The following is a 17,831-nucleotide window of genomic DNA, read 5'->3' as shown; positions in this document are numbered from 1 at the left end:
AGTTCTATGGAACTAGCACCAGTTGCCACCCTCTGAAATAAAGCCCCCAACATGAATCAAAGTATTAAAGTGGCCACCTGCCTTCGAAGGATGCTTGCAAGAAGTGAATTCCATTATCATGGAGCATCCACTGACTATTTCTTTTTCTGCTTATTTCTGTATGACTTGCATGGTTCTCTCCGCCTCCATTTTATCCTCACAACAATCCTGTCTGGCCACCCAGTGTGCTTTATAGCTGCCCCTTGGTCTTCCAGGTCCTAGTCCAAGGCTCTAACCAGTACACAGAACTGATTCATGCTTGCTTTGACATGAGAGACAGAAAAATAGAATTGGCTCTTTGTCATTTATGAGACGGTTCGGAGGGTGGCAACATGAGAACGGGCCTTTTCTGTGGTGGCTCTCCATCTGCGAAAAGTTCTCCCCAAAGAGGATTGCCATCATTACATGTCTTTAGGCACCAGGCAGAAACATTCCTTATTACCCGGGCCTTTGGCTATTAAATAATCTATGTTAAATGTTAAATCTATGACCTGTCAAATGCGGGGAGGGCACTGTTGCTATGATCATTTAATTATAATTATTGTGTATTATTGTGCTCTGTATTATGTTTTTATTACTATGCTGTGTAAATTATGTTCTTAGTGTTGTACACTGCCCTAGGATCTTTGGATAAATGGTGGTATCTAAAACAACAACAACTATTATTATTAGTAGTAGTAGTAGTAGTAGTAGTAGCAGCAGCAGCAGTTCCCTTTTGTGGAAGGAGGTTAAAGGTTAGACTGTTCCACCTTGGAATATGTCAAGGCATTGTGAATAAAAACTAGCAGATTCAACTGCATAATACAACTGTCAAATACAATGTGATGTATTAAGAATTGGCCATAAAGAATTAGCTATACATGCATACACTGTTAGGGGGAGAAAGTGATAAGCACAGTCCGCCACCATTTAGTGTTTTGTGCTGCCATGGCAACCAGTGGTATTTAAATGAACATTGGCAGATCTCTGTGGTTATACATTCTCTCCCTTTGAAATAGAAACTCCCCTGTCCGCATCCCTCTTGGTTACACCCTGTTTCTAAAGCACAGCGTACGCCGAATATGCCACGTAAACTATACGAAATTAGTTAAGTGATTGTGTGACTTAGAAAGCAGGATACAGAGAGAGAGCTGGAAGGTTTTTCTTTCTTGTTTTCGCTTCACACTAATGCATTACAAGTGGAACCTATAGAATTGTGGGTGTGGTCCTTATGGAGCCCCTAGTGCTGAGGAAGGGCTTGAGTAATCTGTTCTATGAAGCTCCTGCAAAGCTAATTCTGCCCAAGAGCAAGCTACGGTAATCCTGTACCCAGTTGGCAAACACCCGTTTGCAATGCCATGGTGTTCACAGTGTCACTAATACCTTCCTCGTGTGGTGTGTATGTGAGTGTTTGTTGTTTAAATATGTGTGGGATCAGTGTTGTGAATCTACATGGATGCCAGTTTCAAGATGGCAGAGCTTGTGTATGTTATTATAACATGTCAGTTGTGCTCCACTTTTGGGGTCTATTTGCACTTGAGATGTTTCTAGTTTGCACGTTGCTCACTTAATACTCTTCTATGATTGCAATATTTCACCATACAGGCAATGTTGTTGCAATCCTACTTATTGTACGATGAGGGATTGTGTAATATGGACATGCTTCTTTTGGGTCCTCACCATGTCTCTCCCTCCACCCACTTACGAACCATGCAGAGCCACTGCATATCAGTTGCTTGGAAGCACAGGCGTGGAGAGTGTTGCGCTAAGGTGCTGCTTGTGGGCATCCCATGAGCATCTGGTTACAAAGACCTTCCCATGTGCACTCCGAGAACAGAGCGCTGGGCTACATGGGCCTTTGGTATGATCCTGCGGCTTGCCCAAAAGACTACCTGTCCCTACATAGACCTGATAGATTGATGAGATGTTGTCAGCAGCACCACATGTTATAGACCCATTATATAGTGATTATTTCTTTTTTTAAAACGTGGCATTTTCTGCTGTTGCTCCATTCTTTGGACAGGTCTTCTCCCTACTGTACTGGAAGCACCATCAATTGCTTGCTTGAGAGGTCTTTTAAAGACACATATCCCTCCCCTCACTGCCCTGATGTTCTGCGATTATTAAGCTGAGCCCTTTTTGTATAATACGACAATTTGTTTCATTTTGTCCTTTTACAACTGTTCTAATATTTTTACTGTACAGTGGTACCTCGGGTTACATACGCTTCAGGTTACATACGCTTCAGGTTACAGACTCCACTAACCCAGAAATATTACCTTGGGTTAAGAACTTTGCTTCAGGATGAGAACAGAAATTGTCCTTTGGCAGCGCGGCAGCAGTGGGAGGCCCCATTAGCTAAAGTGGTGCTTCAGGTTAAGAGCAGTTTCAGGTTAAGAACAGATCTCCGGAATGAATTAAGTACTTAACCTGAGGTACCACTGTATACGTATAGTTAAAGCCATGGTTTTCCCAGTAGTGATGTATGGAAGTGAGAGCTGGACCATAAAGAAGGCTGATCGCCGAAGAATTGATGCTTTTGAATTATGGTGCTGGAGGAGACTCTTGAGAGTCCCATGGACTGCAAGAAGATCAAACACATCCATTCTTAAGGAAATCAGACCTGAGTGCTCACTGGAAGGACAGATTGTGAAGTTGAGGCTCCAATACTTTGGCCACCTCATGAGAAGAGAAGACTCCATAGAAAAGACCCTGATGTTGGGAAAGATGGAGGGCACAAGGAGAAGGGGACGACAGAGGTTGAGATGGTTGGATAGTGTTCTCGAGGCTACAAACATGAGCCTGACCAAGCTGCGGGAGGCGGTGGAGGACAGGGGTGCCTGGCGTGCTCTGGTCCATGGGGTCACGAAGAGTCGGACACGACTAAACGACTAAACAACAACAACAACCACTGTATATTTTTATGGTGTTTTTAGTTTTGTACACACCACCATGCCCTGTTTGTTAGCTGTCAAAAGAGGTGGGTTTTAGGTTTGGGGGTTTAAAAAAGTGGTTCATATCCAAAGGTTTCCTTTCTTTGGCAGAAAATTCCTTCCACTGGAAGAAGGGAACCTTTGGATCAAACCAAGCTTCCCTCTGTGTTGTACCGGCTCAGTGACTCATAAAATCTACAGTCACATGTCTAATGTTACTCACCATTTTGCGTTAGGCTAATCCTGTGAACCATTGGTTATCAGTGGCATCTCTATGCCACCATGGCCAGGTTAGCACTTAAACACAAGTCATGGTTTGTTTAACAAACCAACCATAGGCTTCTCCACAGACAGGGCTATTCCCTAGAGAGTGTGGGGCCTGGAGCAAATCGTACTCCCTGCATCCCCCAGTTGAGTTTCTCTGCCCACTACCTCTGCTCACAATTTATCTTTTGTCGTTGTTTTACTCTCACCTCAGCTTGCATTTTGTATTTTGCTGCTACTTTAGGAAGGCAGTGCTGGTAGACTTTTAAATGTGCACACACACCAGGGATGGCCCTGCCCACAAATGATCCAACTATGGCTTATTTCCCAAGAGTTCGGTTTCTTTTCCAGCTACTTTTGTGTCTTTGTATCTTGGTAAAACATCTGGGGTGAAGTGGGGAGACCATATTTGAGATCCATCTTGCATCTCACACAAAGCCATAGTTAAACTAAAGTTTGTAAACTGACTACAAACCATAGTTTCGGATCATGTAGCTAGGAAACCATTGTTAAGCTGCTGAGCGAGTTTCACACATAACCCTAAGCGGGGGTGGCGACAGTGTGGGTGTCTATGGACAATGTGGCTCCCACAGATAACCGCCTTAGTGTCTGCTAAGGTCCCAAGGCCCTGCCGGATTTGTATTTTCAAAAATTGAGGGGGTTTGACTTTTCTTAGAGGGGTTGTTTTTTGAGGGGTGTCTCCTCTTTTTGTCTGTGTTTTATTCCTTTATGGAAGGGAGTGAAGGTGTTTGGGTGGGTGTGATCGTCACCAATGATTATTCCATAAAATGGGTATTTTGTGTTGCCGTGACAGTTTCTTCATTTTTCCAAATGTGCCCCCAGACTAAGAAAGGTTGGAAAACCCTGCTTTTCAATTACCTGTTGACGTAATATTATTTTAATATATAAGTAGTCTTGGAGGAATTTTTATATGGAAAGGCGACATATAAATGCTTAAAATAAATGACTATTGAGCCATGGCTTTGCATTATGTGAAAGCCAGACCTCTAGTGTGTTTTAATTCATATTCATATTTCTCTTTTTTTTTTAATTCCCCTATATATTGCTTGTCTGTGGGCATATTTTACCTAGCAGCGCTCTCTCTTCCCTTCACGAGGCTTGCCTCATACTTTGTAGAACTGTGGTTTTAGACAGCTGTTTCAATATTTACTGAATGATGCGCTGCAAAATTGCAAACTGTTGAAGCTTCAGAATTACGCAGGAAGGAAAATCCAGCATTGTGTCTGCACTTGTTACATATTCAGAACTCACCTGAATAATAATAGGCTCAAGGAATACCAATGAGGCTCTGAGCCCTCCCTCCTAATCCTTCAGGAAGTTGCGCTGCTGATTCTGTCATCTGTAATCGTGCTGTTTTCCAACTCTTTCAAAGCACATTACAGCAGAAAGGATCTAAATACCTTACAAGTTCCCACTTCCCAAAGCCTTGTTAATTGTATCTGTGCAATTATTCCTGCTAAGCCTCCTGTTGCTACTATTATTTGCCACTGTTATTCTGTGATGTTGGTGGCTTTGTGGGATAAAATTGTGCTGTGCAACATTTCTTATCTGTGTTGGGTATTGCCTCTTTTACCATTTTCTTTTTATAGAAGCATTCTTAAAAGTGCTGTTAAAATACCTCTGTAGGCACACCTTTGTTTTGGCATAGCATCCTGTTTAAACCTTTTGTAATATAATTTTTCTTTCAAAAGGATTTAATGAATCGTTTTCAGACATTACATGGAAACAGAAAGAAATGAGGCGTGGAAGGTTTTTTCATTTTTTATAACAGAAAGGCAACTGAATGTAATGTTTACATGATCTTTGTTATTTTGTGGCATTTAATTTTTTTTAACAGCCAGATCTTTGGGGGGAAAATTGTGGGGAAAATATATTTTCAGTTTCTGTAAGACATTCCATTTTTAGTTTCTGATATTGCTCTATCTCTTATTGATTTCCTGGCAAATCATGGCTATCTAATTTTACCTGCCTTCTCATTGATTTCCAATAAGAATCTGGTCTCTTCATAAAGAATCAGGATAAGTTGCAACTCGGTTTCAAAATGATTGCAATTTAAAATAGTTTGTTACTCTTATACTTTTCAATAAAATAGTAATCATGTTTCAAAATGTAAAATCCAGAATACTGGTTTTATTGAAGTTTTACCAATGCCCAGTGAGGTTTGATACTCCAGAATGAATTGCTTTTATTGATCAGGGTTTTTTTTTTTTTTTTTTTTTTTTGTAATCTAGCATATCTTTAAAAGCAGGAGTCATTTGGAAAAATATTTTCATATATACTTTGATTTTTGTCTCATTGTAAGCTAGCCATCAGCATCTAGCAAGGTAACTGATGAGCTTGAAATATTTAATTTTTAGGAGGGTTGAATATTTTTTAAATTGCCATTATTTTATTATACTGTTTTTACCAGTGCCTGTGCATAAGCCAGCAAAGCAACAAATAATGGAGCAGGCTTGTGGATCTGAACATGTCCTGTTTCACTGCATAAATGAAATTTTAATTCATTGCAATTAGCTCAGTTCAGAGGCAAAAATATGAGTCACTCTCTCATACTGAAGATTAAGACAATTTTTGAGTTTAAGGCTATAATCAAATTCTTTATTCTCTTCTTGCATAAATGTTAAGTTCATGTCCTTATATTTCACAAAGCTTCACATATATTTAAGGTGTATATACTGGCACAGATTGCCTGTGTTGCATTTTTCTTGATCTACGTTGCGAACCAAACATTTCACTGTATTGGAGAACGGGAAACCTAAAATGGTTGAAGGCAACAATTTCCCTAACATACAGCAAGAGCAGTGAGGAATAGTTCAGGACAAAATGGATTCTCTGCAGTTTTGTATGGAGCTGATAGATGATCCCTTTAATCAACCAGAGCTGGATTTTTTTCCATACTGCCTCTTCCCCCCCACTCCACCTTCCTGCAGTGTGTCATAGTAATTAATTTAATCCTGTTAGCATATTATAAAGAAGATATTCTATAATCAAATCTGTTTTATATTTATACCAGTATGAATGAACACTTCCCTTACAAATCAGCAACCAACACTGCAAAATCTCAGCAGTTTTTAATAGGCATTAATACATTAACAAGAATTATAGAAAGCTATATAAATTCCCTATTACCCAGCCGTCTGATGCTGTTGTACAGATTTAGGCACATTTAAATCTACAGTAGCTAGCTGTGATATTGTATATGACCACCAAGTAGTCACGTTATGTTTCTTTTCAAAAGTGAATACTCTATCACTTATGCACAGCCTGACTGCTATAAAATTATTAGGTACGTCTCTAGAAAATGAATAAGAAGCCTGCTGTCTGAATTGGCTGTAGTGGTGTCAATAACATTTATATGTTGGTCGAGTTCACTGCATCATGCGAAGACTGGATCCCGCAATCGCAATATATTGAAATTAGGAACGGAAGTATGCTTAGATTATTTTTGTGTGTGAATTACAATGAATTTCCAGAGGTGTAGAAGCGTGCTCCCACGGCAAGGAACATGACACAGGTGACTGCCATTACAGCAGTGCGGATAAATGTTAATTAATTATGAAAATGTTGCTCCTGTCACCAAAGATGAATGAAAACCCCCGACCAGGAAAGGTTTGAAAAACAACCACCACCCTCCAGTTCTCATAAGGCAGGATGCGAAATGGCAAAGCCATAGACGTACTTGCAGTTTTATAACTTGACAAGAATGTCTGTGAGCAAAAAAATAAAAATAAAGGAAGGAAGGAAGGGAAAAGAAAAAGGAAAAGCTTGCTGGCTCTTTTAACCCTTCCATGTAATGACAGCAATTTGAAGGAACTTGAAAGCAATAAGCAAGGAGCATTGTGCACTAGGCTCTCTTGTTCCACTTTGTGCCTTAGCATGTCAGTACATTGTTAAAGTTAAGTGTATCCACATCCCTACGAGCTAATGAATACTTGGTAGTCTATACTAATACTTTAGTGGATGCTGAACAAGTTTAGATGTTAAGCTTTTTAGGAAGAATGAATGATGGCTAATGATTATTTAATGACAGATCTCTGGACTGAAAGGCACTTAGCACTCAAAGTGTGCTGCAAAGCCTATTTCTCAGAGCTTCAGACAGGTTTATTTGGTCTCACCTTGAAGAGAACAGTGCTGTATTGATTTCATTGGTGTGGATTTAAACACGCCATTGGCTTAGAATAGCACCAACTATGCAGCAGAAAATCAGCACCTTAATCCTTGCGATTACTCGTAAGCTACTATGAAAACATTTGGTTCCAGCTGCTTGAAAAATGGAAGCAAATTTTTAGCTTTGAATGTTGAACTTTGTTTAAAGCAAGGCAGTGCTGTGTTGTGTGCTGTGATTAAAAGGAAGAGATGAGGTCAACTGTTCTTTGACTGCATCCAAGAGCAAATGGTTTTAATCCCATATTTGTCTGTTGCATATTCTGCTCTATCCCAAGATCTCTGAGCGAATTACACAAATATTTAAAATTTCATATTAAAGGGGAACGTAAAAACATTACAGTCCTTTCTACCATATATGGTAACTTAATAAATATTTAGCACAGCCTTTGAGTCTACATTTCCTACTAAACTGTGACCCTGCAGATGTGCATATTCTCCCCCTGTTTGCTGTTGTTTCCCCTATGTTGAATTTTAGACTGTAAATTCCTTGGGTCCTTGTCAGTTTGTTGCTTTATAAAAGCTCACACAACTTTAGTGCTATAAGAATAATACATATATCATTTATGGTATTTTTCTTAATTAAGTATTCTGTGTGAATTGTATTAAAATTAGCTACCAATTTCTTGTTAGCCCCTTCTAGCTATTGACTTCAATGCTCACATGGAATCTTTGCGAACATTGCAACTCCTGATGTGGGAGGTTCATTATGCCCAGTTGGAAGTCGACAGCTTTTGTAGTCAAGGCTTAGGAACAGGACAGGACGTGCCCAGGGAAACTGTTTAGGGGCCAAGAAGGTAGAGAATGAATAATATTTTTAAGCCCCATAAAATTTGAGAACAGAAGTCTGCTTGCTGCCAGCTCAGCTTAATGTTTGTATATAAATTTTAAAAACTGATGGTGATCAGACACGATGCTAATCATAATCCTCCAGTAAAGGGTGAACTCCAGCAAACTTCATTGAATGCAGTAAGACATTTAGTTCATATCTAGGAAAAGGAAAAATCTGGTCCTAAACCTCCACTGTCTTGTGGGACATCTTCAGGAGAAGAAGGCATTAAGAAGTAAACCCTACACAAATCTGGAGTAGAGTCCTTAGGACGGTTGGATGGCACCTTGTATGCCTCCTTCCAGCAACTCAGCTGGTGATAAATGTATTGCTCTGCTTTCCTTTTGACCATTTCAGCACGGCCAAGAGCCCAGGACCTCCATTTCCAGCCTTGCACACTAGGGAGGTCACTTAAGTGCTGCTAACTTCACCCTCAGAGGTGACTTCACCCTCAGAGGTGCACTCTGTTGTCTCTTGAGACAGATGGATGCCAACAAGGACAAGATGATGATGATAATAATACTCATCTACCTTATAAGGTTGTTGTAAGGAGTGTGTACATTCACATGTGCTGGATAAACGTTAAGGTAGTACAGTGGTACCTCGGGTTAAGTACTTACCGTATTTTTCGCTCTATAACACACACCAGACCATAACACGCACATAGTTTTTAGAGGAGGAAAACAAGAAAAAAAATATTCTAAACGAAATAGTGGATATATGATTTTTGTGGTTCATGCTGTGGCCACAGACATGTGATCTGACAGTGAGTTTGGAGTAGCCCAGTGCAAAAATCCTGAGGATCCATGTGGATCCATGCTTTGTAACCATGGATGAGGGAAGGAATCCTCTGCTCACGACTGCAGCAGATCCCCCCCCCCGCCACCCGCAGGCATTCGCTCCATAACACGCACAGACATTTCCCCTTACTTTCTAGGAGGAAAAAAGTGAGTGTTATGGTGCAAAAAATACGGTAATTCGTTCTGGAGGTCCGTTCTTAACCTGAAACTGTTCTTAACCTGAAGCACCACTTTAGCTAATGGTACCTTCGGCTGCTGCCGCACGATTTCTGTTCTTATCCTGAAGCAAAATTCTTAGCCCGAGGTACTATTTCTTGGTTAGCGGAGTCTAACCTGAAGCGTATGTAACCTGAAGCGTATGTAAGCCGAGGTTGTTGTTTAGTCGTTTAGTCATGTCCGACTCTTCGTGACCCCAGAGCCGAGGTACCACTGTATTATTCTTTTTACCAAATCATTTCCCTTAAATTGCTTGTTGCTCTACTTCTTTCATTTTGTTTTAATTGCTGCTTTTCTCTTATGCTGTGGTGCTCTTACTTTGCTTTGTGAGCCACCCTGGAAGTTCTGTCTTGGATCAGAACTCATGGGATTTCATATTTTAAATAAACGGAAGTTCGTTACTACTTAATGTCTTCACAGTCTGAACTGCATAACAGTCTTCACTGTGTTCAACATTTGATGCGCTGTGTCAGTTCTTTCAGCTCATGTGGAAATTCTTGAACAAATATAATATGTTAAGGCAGTTAATATCACAGAAGAGATTTTGTGGGTGGAATACGGGATATGCAGCAAAGCAGAAATGTTTGTGCCACAGAGAGAGAGAGAGAGAGAGAGAGAGAGAGAGAGAGAGGCAGGGAAAGAGAGGCATAGTTGCAATCAATGTTTTGCACATCCTGAGGTGCATCTGAAATTTTTATAAGTACTGTTTGGTGCTCTTCATTCAAGGCACATATAGCTGATGGCCAAGTGTAGTTCTGCCTCAAAAGTGGCACAACAGGAATTTTAACACCTCACAGATGACAACACGGTAAACTTCCAATAGCTCAGGTCAGTAGATGGTGCCACATCTACATGAATTATTAAAGGACAAATAGCAATGCCCGAATATTACAGTTAATGTACCGCATCACTGACAACACCTTTTCTGCATTTAACGCCTCGCCTGATGCTTCCTAGTATCAAGGAAGGATCGAGACTGAAGAAGGATTTTTTTCTGAAGGACCGAAACTTACATTGACCCCAATTTACAGAAATATGGGGTCCAGCAGAAAGTCCATCCAGTTTTGCAAGGAATAGGAAGAAACCAAATAAATTAACTAGGATTAAAACGTGGAGAGAATATTCAGAGTGTTCCCAGCTTGGTTGACTGTTAAGAACCATCGCTTAAAACCACCAAATAGCAAGAATAAAACGCTGAAACAGTAAAGCATAGCAAGCAATGGTAGCTGCATGAAGCCGAAGCCATGAGAGTAAAAAGACAAAACACTAGTCAACTGGGCAAATGGTCTTTATGCCAGAACTTAAGTGGTGCCAAAAGGGCCTCTCTAGAAAGGGCTTTCCATTGCTCAGCACACTTTATAGGCAGCTCTATATATGAGGCATTCCCAGTATATACACACACACTCCCAGTAGTGATGTATGGAAGTGAGAGCTGGACCATAAAGAATCCTGATCGCCAAAGAATTGATGCTTTTGAATTATAGTGCTGGAGGAGACTCTTGAGAGTCCCATGGACTGCAAGAAGATCAAACCTATCCATTCTGAAGGAAATCAGCCCTGAGTGCTCACTGGAAGGACAGATCCCGAAGCTGAGGCTCCAATACTTTGGCCACCTCATGAGAAGAGAAGACTCCCTGGAAAAGACCCTGGTGTTAGGAAAGATGGAGGGCACAAGGAGAAGGGGGCGACAGAGGACGAGATGGTTGGACAGTGTTCTCGAAGCTACCAGCATGAGTTTGACCAAACTGCAGGAGGCAGTGGAAAACAGGAATGCCTGGCGTGCTCTGGTCCAGGGGGTCACAAAGAGTCGGACACGACTAAAGAACAACAACAATATATGAGGCATTACAGTAGTCCAAACAAGATGTTATCAGAGCATGAATAATATGGCCGGTCTATCTCTTAAGGCAGGCACGTCCAAAGTCCATTTCGGGGGCCTAATCTGGCCTGCCAGTCAGTTCAATCTGGCCCCAGTGGCAGTTTATTTTGGGGGTAAAATCATAAGAAAGCTCAACAGCTTCAATCCTAAAAAAAAACGTCAACAACTTTGATTGGCCCTTTGGTCGGCCCTCATGGTCCTTCACTTCATCAAATCTGGCCCTTTTTGAAAAAAGTTTGGACACCACTATAAGGGTTGCAGTTGTGCCAGGGGTTATGAAAGGATCAGAGGATCAGTAAATTCTGTGGACTGAAACCAAAGAACTCACCTGCTCAGAATTCCAAGACATATTTCTATAATAATAAATTGGTATGGCATTTACCCCTCCAAGTTTTTAATACCTAATACAATAAAAGAGTACCATCATGTGCCTAATAGCAGATATAAAGTATCTGGGGGTAGTCCATCTCCCATAAAATAGCCTTTAGCCTTAATTCAAATCCATTGATTCCTGTTCCAGTTAAACCTGTAGAACTTAATATGTCTTTTAATCCTTTTATTGTAAGATAGGATAAAATTAATTTTACACTAGGACTGTGCAAAGCCAATTAACATGATCTTTAGAGTTATTTAGTAAAGTGCTTCAAACTGCTAAATTTATCCTGACCTCTTGGTTGCACTCCCTGACTGCTTTTTAAATGAAGTAATCAATATCTTGCAACCTTTTAAACAGCTTAAACTTTTTTTCAGATATTTTTTTACCTATATTTTATTTAAACAGATTAGGGGTGAAAAATATACAGCTACAGTTGTCGACCATTTCCTGTAGGGCTGTTGTCTTTTTGGTTTTGGTACTCGGTCAGTGTGCTTGGAAACCTTTGTAAATGTGGAGTCAAAATGTCCGTTTGGCAAATAATGAAGAAATCTGTCACTTCCATTTACTTAGTGCATAGAAAGTGTGCTATCTCTACAACTTAAATACAGAAACCTTCCTTCTTCCCCAGCGTAGCTTCTTTCCCCCCCCCACATAGGGCTATTTGAGGTTATTAATTTTCTCACCGTGATAGGGTGATCAACCGTCCTGTCAAGAAAATGGATCTCTGTGTCACCCTTTAGCATGATTAAATGGAGGCACATCGCTGTGAGAAAATACCAAATTTTCACGAGACAAATGAAACTTGTAGCGAGGACAACTTTTATAGACATTATTTCATTTTAAAATCTCCCATTTGGCTGTCAGTTTATTTGTTGGGAAGGGTTGCCATTAATTGCATGTTCCTCCTAATAACTCAAAATACAGTAAAGGGGGGGGGACACACCAGTTTCACACCTAAATCTCTTACACAGAACAAAATGTCAGCTAGTGTCCTCTAGTGAACATAGCTCAGTTTACGTAAACTGAGTTGCTAATCAGCTCCCCAAAACTTCACTTCCACTGCTCTTTCTGGCACTAGACCGCTTGCAGCTTTTAAGCCTGGCTGCAGAACGTTGAAATCTCTTGAAAGGAGCCTCAAAGTGCTTTCAGACGGGCGCTTCTTGTGAAAGAAACGCATCCGTAGAGCAGAACTGGAAAAGGCAGTCAGCACGTTGATATGTTTTCCCCCTTGCTTCTTGAGGTTGGCTTGCTAAACCTGGACTCGCCAGAAAGAAGCATTTGGCCCTAAATGAATCCCGATAAAACGAAGGGTTAACTTGAGCTTGCTTTAATCAAACAAAAGGAAGAGCCAAGGAGGGGGCTCCTCTCTCTCCCTTTTTGTTTTCCGAGGGGGGAGTTTGCCAAGTGCCCCTGTTGTTTAATTTCCTACTGGAAGCAGCACATGTGTGGGGCTTTCTCTCCCCCACCCCAGTTCTTTTCTTTAAACAGTGACCATTGCAGAGGCTGAGTGGTTGGGGTCAATGCCTTGCCTATTGATCAGTATCCCTGCAGTCCCCCAGCTCCAGCATCTGCTTCATTGGCTTCTTTCAGTGCTTGCTTCAGTACATTAGAATAGAAATCCATAACCAGAGCTGTGCTCATCCGAGCAGGGGAAGAAACTAAATTAAATGGTATAAAACAATCTTGGATCAGGAGTTTGTGCCAATTCATCTTGATCTAAGATGTCACACCGGGCTCTCTGTCTGAGCACCTGGGCTAGAGGCAGCCATAGTGAAAATAGATGGAGCTGCGATCATTCATTTGTCAGCTAAGGAGCTCGGCAGCGGTTAGCAATTCCCTTCTGCAGAGGTCAGCTGACAGAACAATCAGTGCAACTGCAGAATGGAGCTTTCCTTTGAACTATTGTTATGGAGCATGCTTCTTGGGGTGGGGTGGGGGCCGGAGGGGAGGGGAGCGTGGTGGTTTCCTTCCAGATCATTGTGCTCTGAGTGAAGCGAATTAAAAAATGGATCTGCCTAGGCAGACCCCGGTTGCGGTTTGTGTTGCGTTTAACGGTAGTCATTATATATACAAATTGCAGGTGATTAAAATGGTTACGTATCACTTAGCGTGGAGTCCATTTTCATCTTTCTTTTTCCATACAAGGTGACTATTGATTTTTTTTTTTTTAAAGCTCCTCTCCTTCTCATTGTTAAAGATCACCCCCACCCACTCCTTTGGGTGTAAAACTATCAGAACTAGAGCTGAACTGGGAATCGGTTTTCTTAACAGAGGTTCCAGTGCTCTTTTTCCCTTTTCTTTTAAGAGAGAGAGAGAGAGAGAGAGAGAGAGAATTCATTTGCTGCAGTTTGGGCATACCGTAGCAGAGCGTTTTTTATTATTAATTCTCACTTTGTTAATCTCCAGACCTTGTAATTCTGTCCGTGAATACCAAGTGGTCTCCTCTGATTTCTCTCAGAAGAGATTTAACATCACAGTTGTAGCAGGGAAGGGGTGAGACTTCTAGTACATTGGCTATAATATACAGAAGTCTGTTTCCTGGTATATTGAAGAAGTTATAGCTATACCTCAAAATGCCGTTGAAGTCATGGGTGATAATACGAGCCATAGTCACGAGTAGACCCATTAATATCAGTGGACTTGTCCATTAATTTCACTGAGTCTCTTCTGAGCATGACTTAAATAGGTAACATCCAGTGTCCTTAAATTTTGTAAATGCAGCCCTGCATGCTTATAAATATTTCTTATTTCTTTAAGTCATCTCCTGTCCTTCTCTTTAGCTGAAAAGGCTCCCAAAGCAGCTTACAAAAACCAGTACAGTCCCTGCCTTCTTCTGGTGTACAGTCTAAATAGAATGAAACAGAAGGAAAAAGTGGTGGTGAGGTAGAAGGGGGAAGAACAAGCTTGCACCATCCTTTCTTAAAGTTACAGTTCTTATATAAGGACCACCTGGGGTGCAGACAGTTCAGATAGCCTGCTAGTATTGCTGTGTTGTTCATATTCCTTTGCCTACTGCATTCTTGCATTATTTCATCCACTAATGTAAACTGCTTTAGGGTCATCAGCTTTGACTTAAAGTAAGACCCAGAAGCCATGTAAAGTAAGTATTTTAAGGCAGCAAGGGATTGCGTGCTCCAACCCTTCTGTGACCTTGACCCCTAGGCCAGTGTAACCTAGAAAGTGAAACTTAATGCAAGGGAGAGGGAACTCTTCCAGTTGGGTAACTGTCTAGCCTTTCTTGTTATAAATGCCCCCCAGTGTTTATAATGTACTGTCATAACAGAGTGCAGGAAAACATAAATCCATATACTTCATTTGGTGAAACAACTACAGTATTTGGCTTTTAGAAGACATCTTCGAAATGTTTTTAATATTTTGTTGGGAGCCACCCAGAGTGATTGGGGCAATATGATGATGATGATGATGATGATGATGATGATGATGATGAATTTATTATATGTACCCTACAAACACAATACATAAAAAATTCCCTATACTTCAGATGTCTAATAATAATAATAATAATAATAATAATAATAATAATAATAATAATTTATTATTTATACCCCACCCATCTGGCTGGGCTTATAAAAGTCATGTAGTTATTTATCTCCTTGACTCTGATGGGAGGTACCACTACAGGGTAGGTACCACTACCAAAAAGGCCCTTTGCCTGGTTCCCTATAAATTCACTTCTCACAGTGAGGAAACCACCAAAATGCCTTTGGAGCTGGACCTCAGTGTCTGGGCTGAACGATGGAGACGTTCCTTCAGGTATACTGGGCCGAGGCCATTTAGGGCTTTAAAGGTCAGCACCAACACTTTGAACTGTGCCCGGAAACATACTGGGAGCCAATGTAGATCCTTTAGGACCAGTGTTTATATGGTCCTGGCAGCCACTCCCAGGCACCAGTCTAACTGTTGCATTCTGGATTAGGATTCCTGTTAGCATATGAGAGATGTCCACTATCTGTACCTTCCAGAAACAGTTGAAAATATTTCTGTTCCAACAGTCTTTCCCAGGTAGATAAATAAGTCTTTGCCACGAGTTACTATTTTGTATGGTTTCAGTTTTGTTTCAAATGTGTTTTCTGTTTTTAAAAACTGCTTTTAATTGTTTTTATTATACATCGCCTTAAGACAACTGTTGGAGCACCACCATAGAGAAAGACCTATACCATGTGTTTCATTGGTTGCACAGCAAGTATTAAGAGAACAAGGCAGTGGCTACTATACCACTTTTTTAAAAATGAATAGTAAAAGGAGCCATAAGGCATGTATTTAAATTATTTGCACAGTGAAAGGACCACCAGAGTTGCTGGAGTTAGAACAGTTTATGAACCACCTGTCCTAAGGCTCTTTGTGTTGTGTTTCAGGTTCTCTGTCTGGATTTCCGCAAATGAAAAAAATAACTATGTCGTACGAAGAGAGGCGAAAGCAAGCTACTGCTATAGTTCTGCTAGGAGTAATTGGAGCAGAGTTTGGAGCAGAAATTGAACCTCCGAAGTTGCTGACCAGGCCGCGCAGCTCTAGCCAAATTCCCGAAGGGTTTGGCTCAACGAGTGGTGGATCCAACTATTCTTTGGCAAGGCATACTTGTAAGTTTCTCTCTGCCCACTCCCCCTTGATGCGAGCTGTACAGTGAAATATGTAGTGCTATTATATTCTGTTATATAGCCCATTTCAGTAACAATGGGAAAGCCTGGCTTCCTGCCATGAGAACCAAGATGCAGAGAGCCACTGGTTCACACACACTACACCACCCCTCTCCTCCTCCATGCACCGGAGGACGAAATCCAAAACGGAAGCTTTTGATTTTAGACTATTTCATCCCAAGGAATTTCCAAGGGTTCTGAAGGGCCACAGGTCTAAGACACTGTTTAATGATCATAAAGGTAAAGGTAAATCATTAGGTCCAGTCGTGGCTGACTCTGGGGTTGCAGCGCTCATCTCACTTTATTGGTCGAGGGAGCCAGCGTACAGCTTCTGGGTCATGTGGCCAGCATGACTAAGCCGCTTCTGGCGAACCAGAGCAGTGCACAGAATCACCGTTTACCTTCCCGCCAGAGTGGTACCTATTTATCTACTTGCACTTCATGCTTTCAGACTGCTAGGTTGGCAGGAGCAGGGACCGAGCAACGGGAGCTCACCCTGTCGTGGGGATTCGAACCGCCGACCTTCTGATTGGCAAGTCCTAGGCTCAGTGCCACCCACGTCCCTTTAATGATCATAGCCCCATATATATGTGTGTGCATATCTGGGAGCTGTTGGAAACCTATCTTTGCTACCCAAACACAGGATCTATTCACACGCTCTTAGTACTCTTAGAACTGATCCAGGAAGACCACTCTAAAATGCCTTGAAAAACAACAACAACTAGTTTCCCCCCTAAATTTGTCCCTAGTTCGTCGCCATTAGCTCAGGCAGCACTGTCTTTTCTGGACTATCCCCCCTTTTGTTCATTTACCCCTCCCATGTTTTCATGGAATGCTTTTATGTCCTTTTTTGCAGGGATTTTTTCGTGTCCTTTTTCTGCAGCTCTCATTTTGCTCCTTTTATCCTTGGGGGGGGGGGAGCTGGATCAAGAATTTACAATCCCACTTTTTTTTTACTAGCGATGTCTTAATAGCAAAACTGAAATGTAAAGTTAATTATTCAAAAATGCTTTGGGTGACCATCCAAACCTCTGAGAAGTTACTCATTTTTTTTTATTCCCCTAGTTTATGAATATTGTAGGTGATTACCAGAATGGTTCCACAAACCAGTGGCCTTGGATGAATTCCTAAAGGTTACAGTAATACCCTTTCATTGCATTGAATCTAATAAGGCTGAGTGCTCTTGGGTCTCGTGTATACTTTCTTTCCAGATATACCTTTGTCTCATGCTTAATTCTTAATGCAGACACCACTTAGCTGAGTTTAAATCCAGCGTTGCGATTCTAATAATCCTTCTGTGTTCTTTGTATGGGCCACACTGTACCCACGACTGCCACACCTCCCTTCTTATCATTGTCAATAAGTGAAGGTGAAAGGTAGGATGGGAACAACTGTTTATAAAAACTATTTCACTGGAAAGTCTTCATTCTGCTTTGTCATCATATTCTGTGCACTCTCACATTCATCCCATGAATTTTAATATTTTTTGAAATCTGAAGTAGGAATTTAAATCAGTGCACTTCCTGTTACAATTTTCAAAATATAATATACGGCCTGGCCTCTTGGAAAAACTTTATTTTACTTTGTTTCATGTTTTGTATCTGAACACCAGTGTATCTTAACGTGCTTTCATTGCAATATCAGAACCTTTATTTCACCATTAGTACCCAAAAAAG

At 41.0% G+C, this 17,831-nt stretch overlaps 1 protein-coding gene across 4 annotated transcripts in view; it reads left to right on the top strand.

Moving 5' to 3' along the window:
- Window positions 1–17,831, top strand: part of WDR7 (WD repeat domain 7) — a 213,668-nt gene that overhangs the window by 100,619 nt on the left and 95,218 nt on the right. For all 4 annotated transcript variants that reach the window (XM_028747877.2, XM_028747879.2, XM_028747876.2 and 1 more), the window contains one exon: window positions 15,877–16,098. In XM_028747877.2, coding sequence (XP_028603710.2) covers window positions 15,877–16,098 — 222 coding nt within the window. The remainder of the gene's footprint in view (window positions 1–15,876; window positions 16,099–17,831) is intronic.

This window comes from Podarcis muralis, chromosome 11 (genome assembly GCF_964188315.1).
Source record: "Podarcis muralis chromosome 11, rPodMur119.hap1.1, whole genome shotgun sequence".
NCBI classification, from domain to species: Eukaryota; Metazoa; Chordata; class Lepidosauria; order Squamata; family Lacertidae; genus Podarcis; species Podarcis muralis.
This window is presented reverse-complemented; position numbering and strand designations above follow the sequence as displayed.